General features: G+C 49.3%; 1 protein-coding gene across 8 annotated transcripts in view; it reads right to left on the bottom strand.

The window, feature by feature from the left end:
- The window catches only part of CCDC85A (coiled-coil domain containing 85A), a 144,755-nt gene extending 133,471 nt beyond the window's left edge, over positions 1 to 11,284 (bottom strand). For 7 of the 8 annotated variants that reach the window (XR_008329775.1, XR_008329774.1, XM_053383677.1 and 4 more), the window contains exon 1: positions 10,389 to 11,213. Coding sequence is in view for 6 of the 8 variants with exons in the window: in XM_053383677.1 (XP_053239652.1) it covers positions 10,389 to 10,661 (273 nt within the window). In the remaining 2 variants the exon portion in view is untranslated. Of the gene's footprint in view, positions 1 to 10,388 lie in introns of all 8 variants that reach the window. The other variant, XM_053383678.1, reaches the window with a different exon arrangement.
- Positions 11,285 to 13,183: the final 1,899 nt, after the last annotated feature.

Below are 13,183 nucleotides of genomic sequence, written 5' to 3'. Positions count from 1 at the left end.
TTGTAAAATGGGTAGAGGAACAGATTTAGCCTGTCTTCCAGCTACAGTGTTAAATAAAGCTTCTGCTACCTACCTTTTTTCTCTAGGAGAAAGAACAATATCGGGAGAGCCAGAGGTAGGAATTGAGGCTAATCCCTCTTTTCCCCCTCTTCTATCAAAACCTTTCAAGACTCCAGTGAGGAGGGAAAAAACCAAGCAGAATTTGCAAACTACTGTACAGGAGAGCCTGGCTTAACTTCTTAGTATCCCACCAAGTTATACTCAAAAGTAGATCTATTGAAATCAGTGGACTACAGGGAGCTGATTACAAAATTAGCTCTCATCTCTAATCCCTATTGAATTTAATTAAGCTTACTCCCAGGAAAGTGGGGTTAGAATATAGTTCCTGTCTGCACAGCGCTGCGGCCAAGACTTGCGGCAAAAGCAGAATCACAGAAGGTGAAAGAATGGGTTTCTGTGCAGTCAGTTTAAAACTGACTCGAACCCCCCCCCTTTTCTTCTTAGCATTTCTAAAATGCATAAACTTGAGCTCTTGAGTCAAAAGGCTCAGCTGTATAAACAAATGCTCAGAGCCCTCTCCTTTATCAGTTTGTGACAGCAAGCAAAGCCTTGACTGTACCAGTAGAACAGAGAAGACACGTCTGTGCCTTATCTTACGTCCTGACCACAAAAACGCACAGACCCAGTCTGGGAACAGCGCCAGAGTGTGTTCTCGGAGATGATGACCTCTTGCTCCAAGATAAGAGTAGGAACAGGAAGATCCTTTTATGGTCAGAAGTACAGGAAGAAGAAGAAGAAGAAGAAGAAGAAGAAGAAGAAGAAGAGGAAGAGTTTGGATTTGATATCCCGCCTTTCACTCCCTTTAAGGAGTCTCAAAGCGGCTAACATTCTCCTTTCCCTTCCTCCCCCACAACAAACACTCTGTGAGGTGAGTAGGGCTGAGAGACTTCAAAGAAGTGTGACTGGCCCAAGGTCACCCAGCAGCTGCATGTGGAGGAGCGGAGACGCGAACCCAGTTCCCCAGATTACGAGACTACCGCTCTTAACCACTACACCACGCTGGCATAAAAGGGAATACCCTTTTATGGTTAAGAATACCAGAGCAGGAACATATGTGATGTCAACCTGCGTACATAGGCTGACGTGGTTGGATTTCTGGGGAAGGAGGGAGAGGGTGCCTGGAGGATATATATACTGCATGAAATTTCTCATTTCTTTGGACTTGCTGTGGACTGACCACGCAAGTGCCTTCTGCTATTGGGAGAGCATAATAAACTCTTTCTTGGAACCAACCCTCGGTGTCATTTGACTTCCTTCCCTCCCTTCCGGGAGCAATGCAGAGGGGGGCGGGGTTCGAGTCAGTTTTAAACTGACTGCACAGAAACCCATTCCTTCAAAGGGACTCTGAGGTTCATCTACTCCAATCTCCTGCAATACAGGAATATGCAGTTGTCCAATACGGGTACTGAACCTTGGTGTTAGTGGTGTTAAATATGCCTTAGGCCACAGCGGTAAGAGTATTGCTGGCTCAGAAACGGAAGCAAGAAGAAATACCGAATAAAGAAGAATGGCAGATAAAATAAATGGACTACGCAGAATTGGATAAAATGACAGGAAGGATTTGAAACCTGTGGGACCAGAGATTTACAGAATATTGGAAGAAATATACGAACTATTTGAAGAGCAATTGTAATCAACAAATTACGCTAGTAGGACTACAAGAAGTTTTGTAAGGAGAAATATATGAAATATTGCAAAGAAGAGAGATATTAGATATGAGATTTAAATGTAATAGTGAAAATAAGAAATGTAAATTAAGTAATTAGATTGGAAAATTTTCAGATGTGATTGATGCAACTCAGAAAAAATTGTATAAGAAGTTAAAGTATGTTTAATTATTGTTGAAAATGATACAGTGGTACCTCGGGTTAAGTACTTAATTCGTTCCGGAGGTCCGTTCTTAACCTGAAACTGTTTTTAACCTGAAGCACCACTTTAGCTAATGGGGCCTCCTGCTGCTGCCGCGCCACCAGAGCACGATTTCTGTTCTCATCCTGAAGCAAAGTTCTTAACCCGAGGTAATATTTCTGGGTTAGCCGAGTCTGTAACCTGAAGTGTATATAGCCTGAAGCGTATGTAACCCGAGGTACCACAATATGTTGAAAATTAATAATAAATTTATATATATATAAAAAATATGCCTTAGCCCAGGGGTCAGCAAACTAAGGTCTGAGGGTTGGATCAGGCCCAATTGCCTTCAGGATCCGGCCCGTGGACTGTCCTTGGATCGGCGTGGGAATTCTGTTCGTTCGGGCTGCGCCATTTCCATTTTTTCCCCCTCTCCCTCACACACACCACGGCGGCGCCTCCTCCCTCCCTCCTCCTGGCTTCTCCCTGCCCTGCCTAAAGGAGGAAGGGGGCTGGACTGAGCTGGCTGAATGCCATTTTAAGCAGCCCCTCTCCGGAGCCAGCCCTTTCACGCCACTCATCTTCCCGTTGCCACCGCTCCCCTGGTGCTCCTGTGGGCCAGAGAGCGAAGCGGACGAGCTCGCTCTGTCTACCCACAAGAAACAGCAGCAGTGGTGGTGGTGGCAGCCCCACGGAAGGTAAGCACAGTGGCTGGGGCTAGGGCTGGGGCTGAGGACTGCTTGCCCCCCTTGCCTCTTCTTCCAGCTCCCCCCCCCCCCCCGGTGCTGCTTCTCCTGCTCGCCACCACGGTCTGAGGGACACTGGACCAGCCCACGGATAAAAATAATTGCCAACCCCTGCCTTAGCCTTTAGTGTGAAGGTGTTTTAAAAGGGCATCAACAGGAGGGAAGCTAATAAAAATCAGGAGCGCATCAGGTAAAGGTAAAGGGACCCCTGACCATTAGGTCCAGTCGCGGACGACTCTGGGGTTGCCGTGCTCATCTCGCTTTATTGGCCGAGGGAGCAGGCGTACAGCTTCCGGGTCATGTGGCCAGCATGACTAAGCCGCTTCTGGCGAACCAGAGAAGTGCACGGAAACACCATTTACCTTCACGCTAGAGCGGTACCTATTTATCTACTTGCAGATTGATGTGCTTTCGAACTGCTAGCTTGGCAGGAGCAGGGACCGAGCAACGGGAGCTCACCCCGTCGCGGGGATTCGAACCGCCGACCTTCTGATTGGCAAGTCCTAGGCTCTGTGGTTTAACCCACAGCGCCACCCGCGTCCCCAGGAGCACAACATGGGGTTAATAATTACCAGGATCATTGTAAGGGGAAAGAATTATCAGGATCACAGCAGGTGTGGAGGGGGGAATGTAACATTTTCCTCCCCTGCTGTGATCCAGAAGATGGACTACTTAACCCTTCGGAAATTTTCCCATTCAAAACTGCCCTCCGCAGGCTCCTTTTTTCACTCCAAGAGATTCCCCATATTTCCGCCTTTGCAGGTGAAAAAAATAGCCTACAGAGGAGCATCTTGCATGCAGAGCATCCCAGGCTCAATATCAGCGTATCTCCAGAAAGGACTAGGAAGGTCCCCCTAGTCCTGAAACTCTGGAGAGCTGCTGCCGGCCAGTGTAGGCAGTCCTGAGCTCAGATGGGCCATTCGCTTGACTTGGTATCAGGCAGCTTCCTAGGTCTCCTGAAATGACCCAAGTGCAAAGTTCGGCAGCCGTTCCTTGTTCGCCCTTCCTCTTCCCAGCTGCCCTGCTTGTCGCCAGGTCAATTGAGTGCATCATTTCAAAGTTTTATATCCCTCCGCCGCCGCCTGGATCAATAGTCAGCCGGGGATGTCACTAAATATAACCACCCGGAAAGAGCTTTTTTGGGGAGGGAGGAGGGTGAAGATATATTTTTTTCCACCTTCCTTTCCACAGTTTATTCTCCTCTGCCTCTCTTGACAAGTGGGGACTGCATTAGGGTACAAGCACAGATAATAATCCGTACGGCCCATTAACTCAGCAATCCACTAACCATTTGCAAAGCAATCAAGATGACTTTTCTTCCTTTCTTTTGCCGCACATGCACAACCCACCAGAAGGAACTAGTATAAACAGATGTGGTATGAAGCTGGATCGGACTAGGCAAGAAGCAACAAGGAAGGGGAACCACTGGAACTGCATCAGAGGGCTATAGCAGGGAGATCAGGACAAAATATCTTGTAAAAGCCCGTTAAAGGATATGAGTTGTGGCATGCTAAAAGCCAACGGGAGAAAAGCAATGACAAACCTAGACAGCATCTTAAAGAGCAGAGACATCACCTTGCCAACAAAGGTCCATATAGTTAAAGCTATGGTTTTCCCAGTAGTGATGTATGGAAGTGAGAACTGGACCATCAAGAAGGTTGATCGCCGAAGAATTTATGCTTTTGAATTATGGTGCTGGAGGAGACTCTTGAGAGTCCCATGGACTGCAAGAAGATCAAAACTATCCATTCTGAAGGAAATCAGCCCTGAGTGCTCACTGCAAGGACAGATCCTGAAGCTGAGGCTCCAATACTTTGGCCACCTCATGAGAAGAGAAGACTCCCTGGAAAAGACCCTGATGTTGGGAAAGATGGAGGGCACAAGGAGAAGGGGACGACAGAGGACGAGATGGTTGGACAGTGTTCTCAAAGCTACCAGCATGAGTCTGACCAAACTGTGGGAGGCAGTGGAAGACAGGAGTGCCTGGCGTGCTCTGGTCCATGGGGTCAAAAAGAGTCGGACACGACTAAACGACTAAACAACAACAACAAAAAGCCAATGAGGCAAGCAACAAACTTTTTTCTTTTCTTTTTGCAAAGTCTTCTTAAAGCAGGGGTCAGCAAACTTTTTCAGCAGGGGGCCAGTCCACTGTCCCTCAGACCATGTGGGGGGCCAGACTATATTTGGGGGGGGATGAACGAATTCCTATGCCCCACAAATAACCCAGAGATGCATTTTAAATAAAAGGACACATTCTACTCATGTGAAAACACGCTGATTCCCGGACCGTCCGCGGGACAGATTTAGAAGGCAATTGGGCCGGATCTGGCCCCCGGGCGTTAGCTTGCCTACCCATGTCTTAAAGTCTACACATCCAAGTTGGGCGTGTGCTCTCCTGATCACCTAGAACACACAAGAATTCTCTCTAGGTGATCACACAGGGGAGCTTTACAAAAAGCTGGTGGTGTGTAGGTGTCTCTTTCACAACCACCAACATGGGAATCAAAGAGCTGGGAGGGACCACAAGGGTCATCTATTCCAACCCCCTGCAAAGCAGGAATCTTTTGCCCAACGTGGGGCTCAAACCCCTGACCCTGAGGAGGAACTATTTAAATGGGGAGAAGCTGTCTCTTTGCGGACCACAGTTCCTTTCCTGGATTCACGCAGGTGCTGTTAAGAGCAGGGTTCGAATCCCCACTCAGCCATGAAGCTCACTGCGTGACCTTGGGACAGGCACTGCCTCTCAGGTGAACCTACCTCGCAGGGATGTTGTGGCATTTAAATGAGATGGGAGAAAACCATGTACGGCACCTTGGATCTTCCTGGAGGAAAAGGTGGGATGTAAGGGCAATTGTGGTGCTGTGGGTTAAACCACAGAGCCTAGGACTTGCCAATCAGAAGGTTGGCGGTTCGAATCCCCGCAACGGGGTAAGCTCCCGTCGTTCGGTCCCTGCTCCTGCCAACCTAGCAGTTCGAAAGCACATCAAAGTGCAAGTAGATAAATAGGCGGGAAGGTAAATGGCGTTTCCGTGCGCTGCTCTGGTTCGCCAGAAGCGGCTTAGTCATGCTGGCCACATGACCCGGAAGCTGTATGCCGGCTCCCTCAGCCAATGAAGCAAGGTAAGCGCCGCAACCCCAGAGTCGGCCATGACTGGACCTAATGGTCAGGGCTCCCTTTACCTTTTAAGGGCAATCGTAGAATTGTAGAGTTGGAAGGGAACCCGAGGGTCATCTAGTCCAACCCTCTGCAATACAGGAATCGTTTGCCCAAAGTAGGGCTCAAACCCACGACCATGAGATTAAGGGTTTTATGCTCTACCGACTGAGCTATCTCCACTCAATCATGACTTAAACACCATAGGATGGAAAGGAAGTATTGGGGGACCATAAACTGCAGAGGACCACAGGGAGAGGTGAATGTTGCTCAAATAGTGCAGAAATAAGAGGTACTTGTTGTCGTCGTCATCACCATCACGTTTATTAATCCTTTCCCCCCTCCAAATGGGTCCAAACTTCAATATCTAAAACTCCTGGTAGAGGACAAGGATCTAGAGATCACGCTAAGGGTGGCCAAATTCTGTGCGACTGCCATAAAACTTAGGGAACAAGCTGTACTACCAAAATGATTAAGGTTTTAAATGACAATTTTAGGTTATATTTTAGTGATCAAGATTTAATATATATTTTTAACTGCCGCTGTATCTGAATTGTCTCTGTTATACCCAATTGCAATTCAACGTATTCCTGTTGTGTTTTATGATTTTCCTGATATTGAAAGTGAGCCAGAACTGGTCTGTGACCGTAATAATAAAATTCAATTCAACCCTTTCCCCCAAAAGATTGAGACATCATATAGCTCTCCACACACACACACAAAATCCCCTCCTTTAGCCTCACAACAACCCAGAAAATGACTAGCCTGAGTTAACCCCAGGAGCTTCACAGCTGAAGCGGGATTCAAATCTGGGGTTCCCAGCTATGTCTGACATCTGAATCGAACCACTACACTGCACTGCCTCATTTCAGCTGCTGGGGCTAAGCAGGTCTAGTCCCATGCATCTAACCTGGACCACGAAAGAGTAGGAAGATGTTCTATACAGACTTAGGCCATTGGCTCTACAGAATGCCAGGCTAGGAGGTTTTTTCCCCCCTCCAGACATTTTTTGGACTGGAAATGTCAGAGACTGGTGCAAGGGGCAGACAGAGAAGTTTCTTAGAGGAAGGGCAGGGTGGTAAGTAATAAACGAAGCCAGAGCAACATCTCAGGAGTGGCATATTCCCAGTTGCCACAGATTTCCCTGGTTTGGCACCAATATTTTTCAGCCGTCTATTATCAGTCTTGCCAAGTGCCCCTCATACTCCCAGCTCCCCTGAGCCAGCCAACGAACACCCCATTCCGACAGAGCATCTTTCCTCCGGGGTGGAATAGGCAAAGGAGGACGCATGTTTTAACTATGAAAAAAGAAGATCGTGTGGCAATGCAAATTCCACAGTGGAGAAATTCTTGCAGGCAAAAGCTCCTTAAGCAAACACAAGGGCCACTCTCCTACTCAGACATCATCTCCTGCAAAAAAATCCACTGTGCATTAAGGATTCCGATAATGGATTCCAAAGTGGATTTTCTCCCCAGATGGAAAAAAAGTTCCTAATAGTACAGTGGTACCTCAGGTTAAGTATTTAATTCTTTCTGAAGGTCCGTACTTAACCTGAAACTGTTCTTAACCTGAAGCACCACTTTAGCTAATGGGGCCTCCTGCTGCTGCCACGCCGCCAGAGCACCATTTCTGTTCTCATCCTGAAGCAAAGTTCTTAACCCGAGGTACTATTTCTGAGTTAGCGGAGTCTGTAACCTGAAGCGCATGTAACCTGAAGCGTATGTAACCTGAGGTACCACTGTAATGCCCTTGCTCTGGCAAAAAAGTAACAGTTAGTCATGACAAATGGGACCTGCAACAAAATGGTGCAGCGTGGAATACTCCCGTTCAGTGCTCCAAGCAGCCAGCCATGCCCTTTTGCAAGATACTCCATTCCACTTCCTATCTGAGCATTCAGATGCTCAGCATTCAGTGGGCATACTCAGTCCAATGAGGCGGTTTCTAAAACAGATTCCCCCCCTAAGTCTTTTTAGGGGGCAATTCTGCAAACCCTGGGGTCACCCCAGGCCTGCCACCCCCCTCTCTCTTGTGCATGGATAATGCTGATTTGGCTAGGAAGGGATTAGAACTCTGAAAACAAGTTTGCTCCTGGTGCATAGGACAGCTCAACAGAGCCTCCAGGTTCAGAGACACCAAACATTGGTTTGCTGGGGAGCTACTGCCTTCATGCCCTGCCTGCGGGTTGCCCAGAGACATTTGGTTGGCTGTTGTCAGAAACAGGATGCAGGAGAAAATGGACCTGGATAGCTCATTTAGAGCGTGCTGCTGTTAACGCCAAGGTTGCAGGTTCGATTCTGATATGGGACAGCTGAATATTCCCGCATTGCAGGGGGCTGGACTAGATGACCCCCAGGATTCTTCCAACTCCAGGATTCTATTATCTATAACAGGCTTCTTCAACCTCGGCCCTCCAGATGTTTTTTTTGGCCTACAACTCCCATGATCCCTAGCTAGCAGGACCAGTGGTCAGGGATGATGGGAATTGTAGTCTCTCTCTTTTTTCAATTTTTTTAATTGATTTTCACACAATTATAAATAAACAAACAAACAAACAACACACAAACATATATCATAACCTTATTAAAATTACACTTATTAACATTGTTAAGCGACTTCCTCGCTTCCCCGTGGTTGAATTTCAATGCATATTCTTTTAATGGTTTTCCAAGTCAAAGTTCTTATAAACTTAACTTAATCATTTAACATCCTTATATCTTTTCAATTCAAAATTAAACATATTAAACATCACTTAACTTATACAATTTCTGAAGCCAATCTGTTTCCTGCAAGCTATTTCCAATTAGTTTAACTTAACAAATTTAACTAAATGGTCATTAAATTTTGTCCATTCTTCCTCAAAACATCTGGAGGGCGAAGGTTGAGGAAGCCTAATCTATAACCTCCAGTCTGAGCCAGCAGGGCTCTCCTTATTCTCCCAGGGGCTCAAGGCTGTGGATCCGACCCATGAAGCAATAATATCAAAAGACTCAGCGCACCCCCCGACTCTGCTCACAGTCTCTTTCCAATTTAACCAGTAACCAACTGGACATCTGATAAGACTTTCCAGGCGGGGGCAAGGATCTGTTAAATGGAGACAGTATCCAAGTCTACTCAAAACGCCCCAAAATCATAATCTATATGCAACACATTTACAGGGGATATGCCAAAATCAGTTTTTGAAGTCCAGAAGATGGCCAGGAAGACGCATCTTCCACAATGGCTGGAAGAATTGGTGCCTTTGGGAGTGGGGAAAGGGGAAGAAGAAATGAGGCGTCCATTAGGTCTATTTGACCATCACCTCCTGACCTTTGAACATTCTCCAAGGGACATTCTCCAACATGCATTGGGAGGCAATGTTGCATAGTGGTTAGAGTCATGGACTAGGACCTAGGTGACCAGCGTTCAAATCTCTACTTCAGCCACGAACCTCACTTGGGTGACCTTAAGCTGTCCCTAACCCATCACTCAGTGCTGACTGCACTCTGCACATGCTCAAAGGTCACACATTAAGCTTACTCCACATGCTCTGGGACTGAGGTACCTCTGTGGCGCAATGGGTCAGCATGCCTGGCTCTTAACCAGAAGGTTCAAACCCACCCACGGACAGCTTGTGGGCAGCATTCCTGAATTGCACAGGGTTGGACTAGATGACCCTTGGGTCCCTTCCAATGCTACGATTCTGTGAGTCCTAGCAATCAAAGCAATAACTGTTTGTTTCTTTTTGGAGAGGGACGGCTGGTATCTAAGACCAAGGAAACATTGTTTTCACGGCAAAGAGGCAAAGGCGACACTACCATGAGGCGAACCAATCTCAGCTGGCAGATTTTGGAGACGACAGAATGGGAGACAGATGAATCTCCCGGGTGGAAAGTCTCCCAGCAGCTGTTCAGTAATTCAAGAGAAGAACTTCCCAGTGGGAAGCAAGTGAGAGAGATGGATGCCATTTGGATTCTCCACCTGAAGACATTTTTTAAAATTCTTTTTTCCCCCGAAAATTTTTATTGATTTTCCAAAAAATCAGTAACTAAACAAACAAATAAACAAACAAACATGAATGTCAACCGTATTGAAACCAAACTTAGTAACACTGTTAAGTGACTTCCTCGCATTCCCCTGGTTGAATTTCAGTGTATATCATTTTAAAGGTTTTCCAAAACCAATATTCTTATAAATTTAACTTCATCACTTAACATCTTTCTTTCTTTCCATTAAACATATTAATTCATCACATTACATATTTAAATCCTAGGCCTATCTGGTATTTGCAAGCTTTTCCAGTTAATTTAACTCAACATATTTAACTAAATATTCTTTAAATTTCGTCCGTTCTTCCTGATAATCCTCCTCCTTCTGGTCACGGACTTTTCCAAGCCAGGTCGGCTAGCTCCTACATTTTTAAAAATTCTTGGAGGGAACTGCATCCAGGATATTCTCCCAGTGGCCAACCAGATCTCTCTCCCCAGCTGTGATTCCTAGAGCTGGGAAGCCAGAAACATCCTGCCTCTCGTGACACCCAGCAGAAATTAGAATACTCCCTCCCTGGCCTGCCCTCTCCATCCCCTCTCTCCCAGGTGTGTACCTTGAGTCCCCGGATCTCGCCCAGGTGAAGTTGCAGGCGCCGGTTGACCTCGCGGATGAGATTGCTGTGGTCCAGCATGGCGCTCATCTTCTCCGACTCCGCCTTGCGCAGGCTCCGGATCAGTTCCTCCTTGGTCCACTTCAGCAGCTCCTCGTCCGACACCTTGGAGAGGTCTTCGGCCACACCCGCCGCGCAACTTTCCGAGCCGGGCGCCGACGACGCCGACGCCCCGGCTCCAGGTGCGGATCCGGATGGAGTCGCCACCTTAGACATGATGCCGGCGGCCCAAGTGGCTCCGGGATCGCCTGCCTAGGATGGGGAGGGGGGGAATGTCCTTACACTCCGTATTCCACCAAGACCCTCAAGCCCCAGATCTCGGAGGATCCTCGAAAACAACGCCTTTAAGTCAGTCGGGACTGTTCCTCTCGGAGAAATCGGAGTGACTTCGGAATGCAGTAAAGACAAAGTGAAGGGGGGTGCTTTCCCCCAAGCTATTGTGGCTTGTTCAGAAGGAAGGAGGCGCTCCCTCGGTGCTTAAAAGACATCCTTGCAAATTATTTTAGAGGTGGGGGGAGACAGAGAGAAGATAAGGAATCTTCAATCCTCCGATCCGGTTGTTGAGTCTGCGCTTAGAACAGTACCCGGGCGGAGGGAGCCGTAGAACAGCAAAATCTTTGTTGTGTGTGTGCCTGAGGGGTTGTAACAAGGAGCTAGGGTGTTCCGGCAGAGCTTCAGCCTCAGAGTTTAGTGGATCTTCCAAATTCAACAGGAAAATACATACACACACACATATACATACCCGTGCGCGCTAATGAGTTTCACAGTGCCCCCCGCGCCTACGAACTTGCGAGCCACGCGGCGCGAACACGAGTGGGGCGAGTCCACGCGCCCCTCCCAAGTCCGGCTCTTTGCAAACAAAGTGGAGCCGCCCCAAAGGATCCTTGGCGCCGTCGGGCGGAGAAGGGTCGCTCACCCAGCGCCTCCCAGCCTGTTTCCCCAAAGGAGGCGCAGAGAGGGTGTCTCCTCGCTTCCTTCTGCTCCGCGAAACTCAGGGCTTGCTCCGCATCTGCTCCGGCGCGAGACCTCCCTCGGAAGCAGGGATCCGGGAGTGGCGCGATCCGAGTCTCTTTGCCAGATCCCCCCGGACAGGACTCGAGGACTTTCCCTTGCTTTCCAGCTAGAGCTCGCCTTTCTGTTAGATCCTGCAACACGCCCACGCGCCCTCTCCGGACGCAGCAAGCGCGGGAAGGCGACACGCGGGTCTTTTGTACGTGAGGATGCGGACCAAGGGCAGTTTTGCGCCCCACTCCCCAGTCTGGGCAACGCAGCTTTGGAGACCGGGGGCTGGAGAAGCGGGGTAGAGGCACAGATCCGAGAGAGAACCGGACCCTCCCCACGTTGCTCCGGGAGAATCCGTGCGCTGGGGCACCGATCCGCCCTCTCCTTCCTCCGTTGCAGCTCAGGAAAGGGCGATGCCCGCTTCTCAACTAGGCTCGTCCCTGGCAGCCATCCTCCTCCTCCTCCTCTTCTTCCTCCTCCTCCGTCCCGGGCAGCCGGGCCTCGCCCCGATTCAGCCCGCGCAACCGGCTCCCTGCGGACGCTCCGAGCGGCGCTCTCGGAGCCACGGGATGCCCAGAGCGCGCATTGGGCACGGGAGGGTCTGGTCCGGCGCCCTGGGCAGGCGCTGCGCCCGCGGCGCGGTCCACGTTGGCCGGGCGAGAGTGAGAGTGAGAGTGAGAGCGAAAGTGAGGCGGCGCGAGGCTTTTCAGCTGGGAGGTGGTGGACCACGTGCGATGCTGGGGGGGGAGCTGGGGGGGGGCGAGAGAGGGAGGCGCGGCTCGCAGGCGCCACCTCGCGGGCTTGGCCCACAGGCGCCGCGTCTAGCATTGAATCATCGAATTACAAAATTTAGGACTTGACACCTATCCTTCATAATAAAGGATTGTCCCCTATTTCAATGTAAAATGCTACGTCCTGTATTGTTACAGCTGTATTTCAGATACTGTCTCTCCATGGGCGAAGGCAGGGGGGGGGGGGTTGGCAGAACCTACTGTAAAGGTAAAGGGACCCCTGACCATTAGGTCCGGTCGCGGAGGACTCTGGGGTTGCGGCGCTCATCTCGCTTTATTGGCTGAGGGAGCCGGAGTACAGCTTCTGGGTCATGTGGCCAGCATGACTAAGCCACTTCCAGAGCAGTGCACGGAAACGCCGTTTACCTTCCCGCTGGAGTGGTACCTATTTATCTACTTGCACTTTGATGTGCTTTCGAACTGCTAGGTTGGCAGGAGCAGGGACCGAGCAACGGGAGCTCACCCCATCGCGGGGATTCGAACCGCCGACCTTCTGATCAGCAAGTCCTAGGCTCTGTGGTTTAACCCACAGTGCCACCAGCGTCCCTAACCTACCGTATTGACCCGAATATAAGCCACACTTTTTTTCCAAATTCTGACTGTGAAAAGTTAAAGTGTCTTATATTCGGAACTTATATCTCTCTCTCTCCCCCTCTCTGTGCCGTTAGGGATCCTCTCCAAATGCAGGCATGTGGAAGTCTGTGTGAAAGGTCATGCATTTAAGCTCTGGGTAAGCCAAGCACCTGTTGTCTTTGTCCATGGAGTTTTCTTGGCAGGGATACTGGAGTGGCTTGCCGGTTCCTGCTCCAGGTGGATCACCTGGGAAACTCCACTGCTGTCCTTGGAACTGGGTGTGCAGCTGCATGGGCCACAGCCTTGGGCAGCCTGAGGGAGTGCCCATAAAAAGCAATTTTAGAGTGGAAGGCTGGGGAGACGCCCGCTTTT

This window comes from Podarcis raffonei, chromosome 3 (assembly GCF_027172205.1).
Source record: "Podarcis raffonei isolate rPodRaf1 chromosome 3, rPodRaf1.pri, whole genome shotgun sequence".
NCBI lineage: Eukaryota > Metazoa > Chordata > Lepidosauria > Squamata > Lacertidae > Podarcis > Podarcis raffonei.
This window is presented reverse-complemented; position numbering and strand designations above follow the sequence as displayed.